This window comes from Drosophila serrata, unplaced genomic scaffold (assembly GCF_035046125.1).
Source record: "Drosophila serrata isolate PLE 108 unplaced genomic scaffold, ASM3504612v1 contig_382, whole genome shotgun sequence".
Taxonomy (NCBI): domain Eukaryota; kingdom Metazoa; phylum Arthropoda; class Insecta; order Diptera; family Drosophilidae; genus Drosophila; species Drosophila serrata.
In genome coordinates this window covers 6,700,573-6,713,859 of record NW_028257280.1, presented here as the reverse complement: position 1 = coordinate 6,713,859, position 13,287 = coordinate 6,700,573, and the positions used below count along the sequence as shown (strand labels likewise).

At 38.9% G+C, this 13,287-nt stretch overlaps 1 protein-coding gene across 1 annotated transcript; it reads left to right on the top strand.

The window, feature by feature from the left end:
- Nucleotides 1-594: 594 nt before the first annotated feature.
- Nucleotides 595-2,570, top strand: ppk15 (pickpocket 15). The gene is made up of 5 exons (XM_020955204.2): nucleotides 595-845; nucleotides 910-1,134; nucleotides 1,192-1,372; nucleotides 1,423-2,111; nucleotides 2,170-2,570. Exons 1-5 carry the CDS (start codon nucleotides 688-690, stop codon nucleotides 2,396-2,398), a joined length of 1,482 nt encoding a protein of 493 aa, XP_020810863.2. The 5' UTR covers nucleotides 595-687; the 3' UTR covers nucleotides 2,399-2,570.
- Nucleotides 2,571-13,287: the final 10,717 nt, after the last annotated feature.

Below are 13,287 nucleotides of genomic sequence, written 5' to 3'. Positions count from 1 at the left end.
AATACACGCAGAACGGTGTGCTGTTTTGTGGGCAAGTGTGCATTTAAATCCTTATTGCGACACCTGCACAAAGCAAATACCAATTAAAGGCTTTTCACATGCAGACCCACGCCGACTTTGAGTGGGTTGTGTGGGCGTTTTTGGTGTGCAGAGGTGTGTGTGTGTGTGTGGATGTGTGGGCAAGGATACCGCACTTGCATGCCATTAAGTTGCAATGCCCCACCTTACTCTCTGCAGAGAAAGAAAAATTAATACCAAGGGGATTTTTCAAAAAAGAATGATTAATTGGAAGCTTGGGTAAATGATAAATAAATATATCAAAAGAAATATATAAGAAATATATGGCAAAGTATTATTTAAATATTTTCCTTTAATTTTATTGATCCCTAAAACATGTACAGGAATATGAAATGCAAAAAAAAAAATATATATATATATATATATATTGTTAAAGCCATAGATTACAATAAAACTTTTGCACAAAGTCTTATTTAATATTTTTTCCAGTGCATCAACATTCACTCGAATCGAACAACAAACAAATTTACCCAACGACTGGCTGACCGTGTCGTGCTTGGCCAAGACCAATTTATTTGGCCCGGTCAAGTCCACCACGAAGGACCTGAGCTCCGAGATCGGCTTATATTACGAGGCGGAGACAGTGCCCTCCCGATATCCAGTTTTGCCATGAATCGACCAACCGTCGAAAAGGGTGAAAAAGGGAGCACCACCAGGAGCAGGAGCAGAACCAGGAACAGGGACTTGTTCTGGAAGTTTGTGAACTACTTAAAGGATTACTGCGCCAATTGCACATTGGTAGGCTTCGCCTATATAGCCAACTCCAGGTTGGTAACGAGTTTTCTCTCATTTTTGGATCACAGACTTGTTGTAGTTTCTCCTCGACTTCAGATTGCATTTCACGGAGCGCATCTTTTGGCTATTTTGTGTGGTACTCTCTGCAATGGGTTGCTATTACCTGATCAATGACTATCAGAGCAGCTTTCCCACCCGAGCCGCCAGCATCGTTTACGAGAGTCTACCGCCATTTTCCAAATGGAAATTTCCCACTATCAGTATGTGTGAAGTTGTCTACAAGTACGAACTAACAGAACAAGTGGAGGCCTATATTCGCAGGTTGAACTTTATTTAAGGTTATAGATAATAGTTTAAATAATGTCAGCTTTTTTGCAGTTTGGGTGGCGATGCCGATGGTGGCGACTACAACTTTGAAGTGGAATCCCATATTGCATATATTCTATTTCCACATCAATACCACGAGGGCATTATAAAGAATCACTGCCAAGCACCGGAGGAGGAGTGTCCGACTTGTGCCCAGTGTCCCACTGAAAACTATAGGCAAATACAACGACAAGTAAGTTGAAAAATGGAATTATATTTCTAGGTCAAAATAATTTCTTTTAGTTTGGAGCCAACTGCTCGGATCTTTTTGTGAATTGTCAGCTCTCTGGAAAGAATTTCGACTGCTGCCGGTACTTTCTGCCCATGATAACACCCTATGGCCTATGTTTTATGCTCAATTCCCTGCAAAATAATGAGCCAGGATCAAAGCATTGGCTACGCACTGAACTTGATCCTGCCAACGAAAAAGCTTTGCTTCAGGTGATTACAAGTCTGCCGGTTCAGGTGAGTCTTCTGAATGCCGAAGATATTCCACACACGGCCCTGCAGCCTGTGGGTGTTTCTGTCACGGATCCGGGACAGGGTAAGTATCTGCAGTTCCATCGTCAGACCATGGACAATGATCCGGATGTGCATGAGATTGATCCGAAGCTGCGTAGTTGCCGATTTCCTGAGGAGAATCTGCCATTGAGCGTATACAAGGCGTATAGTTTTAGTACCTGTCTCAGTGATTGCACGAGGAACATTCAAATGGCCAAGTGTGGGTGTACGCCATACTATATGAATCCCCTGGCCGATCCACGATATCCAGACTGTGGCCTGGATGGACTCCTCTGCTTAGAGCTCAATATGGTGGCAAAGCCAGATGCCAAATTACTGATGAATAACAACAAGGGTTTCAATGATAGCTGTGGCTGTCTGCCCTCCTGCAATGATGGTGATATACAAGCCATTTACGAGGCCATTTCCACGTTAGTCTCTGAAATATAATAACTATTAATTAGGGAAATTAATTTATAACCTTAATAGTTTCGAAAAGGGTACAATACAGCGCAATATCACGCTCTCCATGCCAGCTCTACCCACGGATCAGTATCGGCGACAGGCTCTTCGGACCAGGCTAGACGTGGTGGTGTCCATGGGTGGAATGTTGGGCCTCTTCCTGGGTGCCAGCATTCTCAGTGGCATTGAGTTCATCTACTTTTTCACAGTGCGAGCCATCAACAATGCCAGAAGGAATCGCTCGGCTCGTCCGTAATTGGTAACTTGCCAGCTACAAATATTTAAATATAAATTTACTCGCAACTTTTGCATACTCAAAGGAATTTTATCTTTCGCTTCAGCAAAAAAAATATATCCAAAATGTAGACTTTTGATTATGGATAAAATGTATATTTTTGTGCTTAAAATATATTTTGTAATGGAAGCGATTTCAGTGTGCCTTGACCTCGGTCACAAGCGGCGTATGCGCAATTTAAAAATTTTATTAAATATTTGCTCGGCTCGGTCACTGCAATGCGCATTAAAAATGCAGCCATGGCATGCCGTCAGGATGCCAAGGATACCAAGGATACCGATGCCGTGCGAGCCAAGTGTGAAACTGAAAATCAATGAAACACAATTTGCACAGTCAGCAAAACGCCTCTTGGCGACAACTGCAGCATCTACAGATATACTTATATATATATGTATATATATATAGTATATATAGTGTAGGGTCGCCTCGGATTTGGCCACCTCTCAAGCTTAATATGTATTTCATTTGCTTCTTGGCTTATGGCGCACTGTTTTTAAATATTTAAAATGCCACAAGAAACCATAGAAAAGTGGACTAAAAGCAACGAGAGAAATGTAATCACATTAATTTTCAGCCACTGGCTCTTTCCTTTTTGGCTTTTCGCCCTTTTTCGGCATTGTTGTTTGGTCACCTCAACAAAGGTTAATTAATTATGGCCCAAACACCAATTAAAGAGACACAGAATGGGCCTAAGCTTTTACCGGCTGGAAAACTCAAGTGAAATGAGCTCCCAAAAACAATGTTGCACTCAGGCTCTGAAGTGGGTCGTTGGGAATATTTGATATCCACATCTTAAACCCATCAAAGATTAATTAAAACTATAAAATATACAATTTACTGTAAAAGTAACACTAACATTGGGATTAATACATCATAAAAAGTTATAGAAAAATGTAAAACCATTTAATTAATTGTAAATTTCTTTTGTAACAAAAAAACTAAACATAAACCATAGTAATTTAATTATTAAAACATTCAAATCTAATTCAAATAAATATATTATATAAAAAAGTATTAATAAAGTAGACTTTTCTGTTTTATTTAAATAGAAATACGGAATTTCCGTTAAATAATATGACCTAAAGAGCATTAAAAGGGTCCATAAAACTTAACCACAACAACTTTTGCAACTAAAAGGGACCCAAGGAAATGGAATAAAAATCTTTTGCCGCCTTGTGCCGCAAACTCATAAATAATACTTTCGCATTTTCTTGCGTATACGTATTTATACATATATATTTTTTATATATATTTTTTCTCTGACTTTCTTTGAGCATGAATTCCTTTCCATTTCATTACATTTCATTTGCTTGAGGGTCTTCTTTTGGCTTCTCCTTCAACACATTCATGTCCGCTTTCATATTTATTTGTGCATTTGTATTTTGGTTTATGATGGAAATCCCCTTCGCTCACTCAAAGGATTTTTCCGAACAAAACGGCCAAGGGGGAAAAGGTCAAATGAATTGCAGTGAAAGTGTAACCGTATCTGTCCAGAACAACTTTTCCAGGCAACATTGTTGTTGGTGTCAGGCATATCATTTATCAAGCTCAGCTAGGGACGAAAAAGAAAAACTACGGAAAAATGACGGAAAGGAGGACAAAAAAAGAAAAACTAAAACAGAAATGAGGAAACAAGAACATTTTTGTCATGTTAGACTGTCAGAGTGCGCATTTAGTCATTACTTACATTTTCTGCTTTTCCGCTCGCACTTTTCCTAAGGTGTCAGTCTCATGCAAATGCAGGACATACACACACATGCACTGATAAAAAAGTTAATTTAAGTAATTAAATCCAAAGGTAAAGAGATCTTTGCAAAAAAAAGAGCTTTGTTATAATATATATATAATATTGCTTTATCTCTTCAAAGAAAATTTAATCAAATCATTATTCTAAATTTCTATATTTTTTCTCAGTGCTTTGACATAAGCTCTCCCACACCTACACATGTCACACACTTGGCCAAAATGTAATTAAAAGTTGCCATGCAAGTCTGCGGTTAAGCTGCTGGCCATTAGCATAACGCTGAAAAGTATGCTAGACTCCGGTATATGTATAATTTTAAATGAAACGCCGCATCGTCATTTATCAAAACGGCTCTCGCAAAATGTTAATTATTATGTTTTATTGCCCCCGAAAGTCAGTGTCGCTGTCCGTCGCCGGTTTTTCTGATTTTATTTCCAACGCTCTCTGGCCCCGTGATTTAGCCGGACAGTTTGAAATATGCTTGCCGGCATGTGGTCGCTTGACCCGGCCAAAAAACCCAGGATTGTTTGCCGGCAAACTTAAATCATTTCCCCAGCTGACAGCCACTAGCACATATTCCATACAAATTTTCTCTCTCTCTCTCTCTATATATATAAATATAATTTTATAATGCTTTCCGGTCATTGATTTAAACGCGGCGCCACCAAGGAAGGAAGGAGTGGCTCGCGAACAAGTTTGAAATAATTAAAATTCAAATAACTTCATTAAAATTTAATTCGAGTGCCAGGGAATTGCCAGTAAGTGGGCAGGCTCTCTTGGCTGCATTTCAATTGCAGCAATTGCGATTGCCAATGGTAGAAGCTAAAATAAGCAATTGCCAGTGAACTCCTAAAAGAAATCGTCGAGTGGCGGTGGCAAGTGCACGGTTGCACGGTGCAAAGGTAAGGCGAGAACGAAAGAAAAACTCGAGTTTCCTTTTTCTCCAGGTAGCAGAGGAAATGGTAACTATTTTTCAATTACCTTTTTCGCACGCACGTTTGCTTAGCATTCGGCTCCTTTGAGCAGGATATTGGCCAGAGATGCCAGCAGCAAAGGATATTCCTGGCAATCTTCTATCCATTTGAGCCACTTTATTTATGATGATCTCTCTCTGGTTAGCGCAATGTTTATTTGAATAACTATATATATATAATTCTGATTTGCTAATTTTGAATGTTTGCCGGCTTGAAATCAATTTAAATGAACATGAAGCGGGGAATATCAATTTCGTCTAAGTAAACATCACTCAATTGTTATTTCAGCTCTTCATTTTCGTATTTATTTGCCATCGTCCTCGATTTCTCTTCCCTTTTTTTTTTTATTTTTTGTTGCCATCTCACATGGACATGGTTGAGTGTGCTTAGTGTTTGTAGTTAGTAGTTTTTCAATCAGCCTGCCACGCCCACACACATTCACAATAACGGAAGCGCCACAGCAAGCTGGCTCAGTGTTAACAATTGCCTTCCCATTCCCTTTTTTTTTTTCTCTATTTCTCTCTTTTAAATTTCCCCTAAGCGGAAATCTATTTAAATTGAATTCTATTCTTCGGCCCTGCAACTCATGCTGAGGTGCATCCTTGTGTCGGCAGCTGCTTGGGAAGTTTTTGAAAAGTTTTCGCTCGGCAGATCGCACTTTACGCATTGGGAATTATATTAAATCCTCGGATGGCATTTCCATTTCAATGGATAATCATTATGAGAGTGAGCTGCTGTTTCTTTTAGAGCTTCAGCTGCTTTTTTCTGTAGCTGACGGCACTTGCTGCCACACAGCATTGTTGCAATGGAAGCCATTTTGCAGCACACAATACTGCATACTAAGCTCTGGCTCACTGAGAGAAAATGTCAGAGATAATTACAGATTATTCACCTACTCAAATATGACTTATCAACTGATATGTTAAAGTAGTCTTGAGTATTTATTTATTACTACAAAAGTATAGTTGCTTTACCTTTTGCTTTAAGCTGAATTATATCATAGAAAATTTAGAATAATAAACTCGCTTATGCTTGAAATCAATTAATATTTATTAAAAGATAAACAAACTCCATGAGAAAGTGTACATCCAAACATTTAAAATATGATTTTCCTATCAAAAGAACTTTATTTACTCTTTCAATTTCCCTTATAATCTACCAAAATTCATCCTTTAGATTTTTGTGTACAAATAAATGGATAGCCGGATCCTGGACCCCACACATGCTTATGGATATTATGCATTTTTCACACATTTGTGTAGCATTTGATTGTGCTACGTCTAGGTGTAAATACTTGCCTCTGGCATTTGCACAATGTTGCACAACGCTGCGTATGAGTAATATTTATTCACGCTCTGCCTTTGTCTGCCTTGATGGTGTTTGTAAAAGTGTATGTGTGCCCGGGTGTGTTCGAGTGTGTGTGAGCCAGGGCATTCAGCATATGCCAAGCATAAACATAAGCAGGAAATTCATTTTTCATTTGTTTGCTTAAAAAGTTTTCGTAGCAAGTCCTGAGCGATGAAGATGCTGCCGCTATCGCTGCCACTGGCATTGCCTTATAAATATTCATCATACGCCGGCGTGCCCGAGCCCGAGCACTTATTATACACAAATTAAGGCAAGGAATGTATACATTTTTCTCCTATTTTTTTTGTGATATTTTTTATGTTATTTTTTGGTCCTCTATAGGAAGAAACAGTAGGAAAAAGTCAGCGCCCGAAAACAAATTTGAAATTCCAACTAACGCCCGAGGCGTTGAGTGGAAATGCATTGCAATTTGCTTTGCCAAGGCAGTTCGACGGCCTTTCTAGCCGCAATGACACACAGGAAACAATTTTAAAATAAAATGTACCTGTAAATATATATAAATTGATTCAGAACAAATTCATCTAGTAAAGAAATTTGCTTCTCTTTCTCGATTTGGCTTATACATCTTATCTTAGTTTAAAGAATATTTTCCTGTTTGTTTCCAATTTCTTGCTGTGCTACTTCGTGTTGCTCATAAGACCATAAAACATCAGCTGTTTAACGCACGGCATTTTGCAAATTTATGTCTTCAAAAGAGTTGCACATGCACCAGGAATATACTATAACATACAATATATATATATACACATATATGTGAGGTATGAATACATGGCAAAGTTTATGGCGTCGCGGATGCATATATTATATATATCGCATATAGTCCAAGTTGAGTTGGGTCCTTGAGACGAGCCGTCTGCAAGCTGCCTGCTGCCTGCTGCCTCTTGGCTGATGGCAAAGTGTGCGACTTGTTTTGGCAAGTGTTTTGCCTGCCGTCGTTTCAACTGCCAGAAGAAGAGAGTTGAACGGCTCAGCGGTGGTATGAATAACTTGGCTTGGATTTTGGGCTGTTATCTAGAGTCCTGGCTGATGCTGCTGCTCCAGCTAAAGTGGTTAGTTCGCTGGCAGCACTCTGAAAATATTGACTAGCTCGGGATGTATTATCCAAGTACTTGGGACAAGATATTCTAAGAAACTTTCTAGGTATTGCGGCGGCAAAAACAGATGTCTTTATTCACCTTGAACTGTAAGCATTTTGTTTTAAAATTTTCTGTACTAACCAGAAGAGGGGATCCCTTTTTATTTTCTCTTTGCTATACTGAATGATATCTGTATTCCCTGATAATTTTTCCTTGTTTACTGATATTTAAACAAAATATTTATATGCCTATAAGCTTATCAGGATTTAATAAGATAGCAGCGCAGTAATAAAATTCTTAAACATATGATGTCACTATACAATAAATCCCGATCTTTTTCATATATTCCTGCAGGATTAACTTATATAGTTTCATAAGTCCTATAGACCCTCTTCTAGCCAGCGAAGCATCAAGGCAAAAATATTGTCACACACCATAAACATTGCAAAATAATGCCAAGCAGTCAGTCAAGTCAGCCAATCTTATCGCCTTGGCTATTAACGCAGCAATCCATGGAAGCCAAGTTAAGACCGGGGCAGAGCGTGCACGTGGCCACTTTGATGGGCAAGTGTCGACGTGGCATTATCAGTGTCAGGGCATCATCATCAGCCGGCTGTAAACTACGATGAACGGACAGAAAGTCCTGGAGCGAGAGCTGGGAACGATTCAAATCCAAACAAAATAACCACGACAAATGTTTGCACGTGCTTTACCTTGCCCCATAAAGCAGGACCAAAGCCAGAAGCCGCACAAACAAATCCCCCTGGTCTTGGGCCGAGTCCTGGCATTTAAGTTGTGCTTCTTCCCAAGAAGAAAAAAAATTGCGAGAGAACAAAATCGTTGAGCTCCCGAATATAAAGGCAAAAGTGGTTTTTAGGCCTTAAATTGGTTGTCCAATTTATGCGTTCCCCCGGGTGAGGGGCTAGACGGAAGCGAAAGCGAAGTCCAAAACTGGAAATAATTCGGTGACTTAAGGAAGCAAGGGGAAATGCTACAGTGATTTTTTGTTTTGATCTATGTGGATTTAATAATGCTAAAATAAAAGGGTAACATTTGTTGAAAAGAATTTAAAAACACAAATTTATTTCAATGATGAACTTAAGAAATACAGATTTCTCCTAAAACTGATATTTCTTTTATTAATATATTGTTTTGTTAGTTCTATAAAGATGATATGAGTAAGTTTAAATTATAATATTTAATAATCATTTATTTTTTCGTTTAAATTGTATACAAAACTAAATATTTTGTACTTATTCAACATAAATATCTTCTTGCTCACTAACACAAAAAAGTATGCTATTTTTTTTTGTAGCTCAAGGGTTCGCTTTCCCCAAAAACTATTTCGACCCTGTTTACCACTTTTTTAAGAGCAGAGTATCAAGTGTTTTATAGGCGAACTGAGAATTCTTCCATCTTCTTTTTTTGTTCTCTAGATCGGTTACTAGTAAGCAACATTTCATGGCCATGCCTGCTGATAGCTTCTTTGCCAAGCGACGACGAGCATGTCGACTCGGCTAGCCCAGAACTTTTGGGATTAGAAATGATTTCTTATGGCTTCCTGGCCCACACCATCGTCTGGAATGCTCTCTGCCTTCTGCCTTTTGATTTATGTTGACATGCTGTGGTTGTTGTTACCCCAAACTCGCTCACTGAGGTTGTTTTTGGTATTGGTCTTGGCTGGCTGTGGCCTGAGTTCGATTGCCAGGGACCAAGTGCACGCCTCAATGGTCAGGTGGTTGGCCCAAAAATAAACGAAGGAGGGGCAGGGATACAAAAGGCAAAGCAAAAGCAAGAAGGAACCTAACCAAACAATTCTTGGCAAACACTTGGCCATTTTTCATGGGGTTCATTTCATTTGAGTTGCTTTTTATTGCCAGCCAAGAATGTCTTGAAGGTACAGTGGTATCCATTAACTTTCTAGAGCAATGCAATACAGACTTTTCACAGAGATAAATTTATATAGTTCTATGCAGCTTGAAGTTTATTAAACTAAATGAATTTTTAAATATTTTTATAAATTAAAAAAAATAAAAGAAATTGTATTAAATACCCACTGTTCTGGTTATTGCTGTGAGGTTCAAGCCAAAATTTTACGTGACGTACGTTTTTGCGGTTCACCTCGGCTCGACTCCTTTTAGGTTTTGGGTTTGTCCGCCTTGCGGATCAGTTTCTTTGGCCGCCTTTGGAATGCCTTCGAAATTTGTCACACAACTGGACACGCGCCGCGAGGGAAGGACTCTCCACCAAGTCAAAATGGCGACCGGAAGTGGGCGACATTGTTGCATGTCCTCGTTGTTGTTGCTGTCGCAGTTGTTGTTGGTGTTGTCAATCGCAACCGCATTACATGTCAATTACCGCATACTAAACTGTAAGAGGGCTTACGCCAAGTGCGTCCTGAATGTCCTGATTGTGGCCAAAGACCAATCGATGGCCTTTAAAGTTTCGCCAACCAGGCGATTCTTATGCTACTTAAGCACATGGAAAAAATGGAAACTATTTCAAATGAAACTTCGGGAGATTATAAAAATTTCTTTCCAAATTTAGGTTCTTATTTCTTGTTAAGTTGGAACTGCTTATGAAGTTATAAGTAAAACTGTTTTTAAATATGTTTTTGTCATAACATTTTGAGGAAAAAAAGCTATTTTAAATTAGTTTAACTTACAACTCTTCTTGAAAGAAAAATGTTTATCCTGTTCATTGTTATGAAACTAAATTTTCATGTAAAATATCGATAATATTTTAAGACATAATCTTTTTCCGGTGCACCTTCTGCTTGGTGCCTTAAAGTCCCCTCTTTTTCCACCAACCAAACACTCAGACAGTTTGAAAAGAGTCGAATTTGTGGCACACGAGTTTAATTTATGGGACTCGCAGCTATTTTGGCTGCCAAAGCGGAAGTGCTGCTGTCAATAAGGATTGGCAGTCAGCGTGCGGGTTGGTTCAGCCTTTTCAGCCCCCGGTCCTTTTCCCCTATCAGTGGCAATCCTTTTTTTTCCCCTCAAGTTCTTTTGCTCTTTGATAGAGATTGACAAATGCGTGCGTGTTGGTGACTTTTAAAAAAATGTCTAAGCTGCTGCCGTTTCGGCGAAAAAAGTGAAATGAAACGTGGTAAAGTGCGGTAAAAGCGTAAAGGAGAACCGTAAATAATGCGCAAAATTTGTTAAAAGGACAAGCGTAATAAATCCTTTCAATGGCACACATTCACCCAATTTCTTGATAACTTTTTAGTGACTGACTGATATTTCTTTAGTGGGGCTGAGGGGACTGCTAAGAAATCCTTTATTGCAAGTCGAAAAAAATTAAAATTTATATCAAAAGTTGCAGCTGACTGATGGGGGATGTCAGTGGAAACTTCCTGCACGGAAATCTTCATTTTGAGTGATATGAAAGGGAAGTTATTGCCCTGATGGGGTCGGTCTTGGCAAATGTGTCTTCCACACTTAGTAGGAAACCGCTCGAATTTGTTATGGTTCGCAGGATTTTATGAGATGTGTACTTTCGAAACTGTTGAAGTTGCAAATTTGTTTGTTGCCTTATAAATTTTGAATACACAACAATTTCCCTTTACTATGTAATATTTAAAATCGAAAAATCACAAAATATTTACCTTAAGTTGAGTTAAAAAACTTTTTATGAACATATTGTTCGCCTGGCCGTTGGTCATTTGTTTTTATGCTTCACCTGTTTTTAGCATTATTAAATTTCAATTATTTGTCAGTGGAGATTCAAATATATAAATATACGCAGTAAAGTCAGTGAGTTGAAATTACTGTTGTGCAATTTGGTAAATATCTTCAATTATTTATGGGGTTATTTAACTATTTTTTTGTTTGTTTGCCTGCTATCGAATTGCTTCAGGGGCGTTTTTTCGCACCAAAGGTTTCAGCAAACAAAAATGCAATATGTTCAGTGGTTCGTAGTGGCAGCCGTTCCACAAAATTCCCTCAAAATATTTACATTTTCGCCAAAGTTCCAGCACACCAACTCGCTCTCACATGCTCCGTGCATTTTACAAGCTGTCAGATACTAATGCAACTATCTGGAAGCTGCCAATCCTGTTCAACGTTGAACCAGCGCTCGGGCGCTTTACAGGTGCCTGTCCGTCATCGTCATCGTCAACGGGGATAGCCAACCAGAACACATCCTGGGGAGGTGAACCATAGGTTACCCGAGTCCCTATACGGGGATATATAGACTTTTTTTCCATTCCAAGTTCACTCAGAGAAAAGGAAATTAGGAAGTAAGAAACTTTTCTGTAAACAGATAACTTTTAATAAAATACAAATCTCTTTTACACATATCTATAATTCCTTATTTAATAGTTTTCTAAACGTATTTTTTAACACAAAATTCTTGAATTTTTAATTCTTCAAGTGTAAAATATTGCCAAAAAAAGTACAATTTTCTTCAGAACCATAGTATTTTGGCAAAATTTTGAGCGGATTCTGAGTGGCGGCGGTTGGTCTCTCCATCGGCTGCGGCAGGTGAGGGCAACTTGGCCAACTAACTAACTAACTAACGGTCTAATGCATAATTTGTCTGAACTTTTCGGTTGCCCCCTGACACGGTAAGGCGTTAAAGCCTAGGCGAAAACTGTTAGATTTGCTGTGGCTTTGTCCTGGTGCGGTAAGCCCAAAAACTTTCCCATTGAATTCCATTTCATTTTGCGGCTTCACTCCTAGATGTGTTCATTTGATTTGAATGCGAATGAGCCTTGGTGGAGATGGGTCTGGGTATGGGTATGGGTATGGGAGGAAAAAAAAGGCATAAAAGTTCGCACATGAACTTTTCCCTTGGAGGATTTGAGAGGTGGCAGTGCAGGCGGCATTAAAAACTCGGCTGGTCATAAAATCCAGGTGAACACGGTTCTAATAGTTCTCTCAGCTCTCAAGTGTCTGTGTACTATCTGCCTTTCGCTTATTCAACTTACACTTGGACTTTAATTGGGTCTTTAAATAGGTGGAAAATATTTAGTAAAAAAAGTAGGTCAAAGAGTACTGAGTTCGGGATTTAATTGTCTTATAAAAAATAAAACTTTTTCATTTCGTAAAAGAGTCTTACATATTTTACACCAAATAATTTAAATTCTACAACTCAAATTTCCCCAAGTGCATCGCCTTCACACTCTGAACCTTAATTTATGCGTATTTAATAGAGTTTTTATTGTTGTTTGCAGTTTTCTTTGGGAAGTTTTCCTTCGTCTTTGATTGAATATTTATGCGTGCCTGACTCAGTCCCTCTCCTTTCCCGGCTCATACATGTGTCCTTGTCGCTTTGATTGTATGCGTAAGTTTGGCTATGAAAATTTCTGGTTTACCCCAAAACTTGTTTTACAATTTTCCTAATGGTTAGGCCACTTGCAGATTATACTGCCAGAGATTTTCGGCTCGTGGCTGAATTTTCAGTTTTTGGGGAATGGGTTTTCGTTTCGTTCGTTCACCAAATTATTTGTCTAATCCCCAGATTAGGTTTATTTTTTTGCGAATCGGGTCATGCCGGGTCACGTTCCTATCGCCAGAATCTAAATGCCACCGAAATCTTTTGGGGTAATTGAAAACTTCCAAGCATCAGGAGCAGGCACACACACATACACATACCACTCATTATCCTGGCTTCAACTTACTTACCCCAACTTCCGGCCCCGACTCCATGTTGGCGGCAAGAATGTCAGGTTACATTTACGCA

Bases quoted from the DNA above. Each gene is read 5' to 3' on its own strand.
- ppk15 (XM_020955204.2), top strand. From the start codon at position 688: ATGAATCGACCAACCGTCGAAAAGGGTGAAAAAGGGAGCACCACCAGG. The intron at 846-909 runs GTTGGTAACGAG...CCTCGACTTCAG, and splicing joins GCCTATATAGCCAACTCCAG to ATTGCATTTCACGGAGCGCA. The intron at 1,373-1,422 runs GTAAGTTGAAAA...AATTTCTTTTAG, and splicing joins ATAGGCAAATACAACGACAA to TTTGGAGCCAACTGCTCGGA.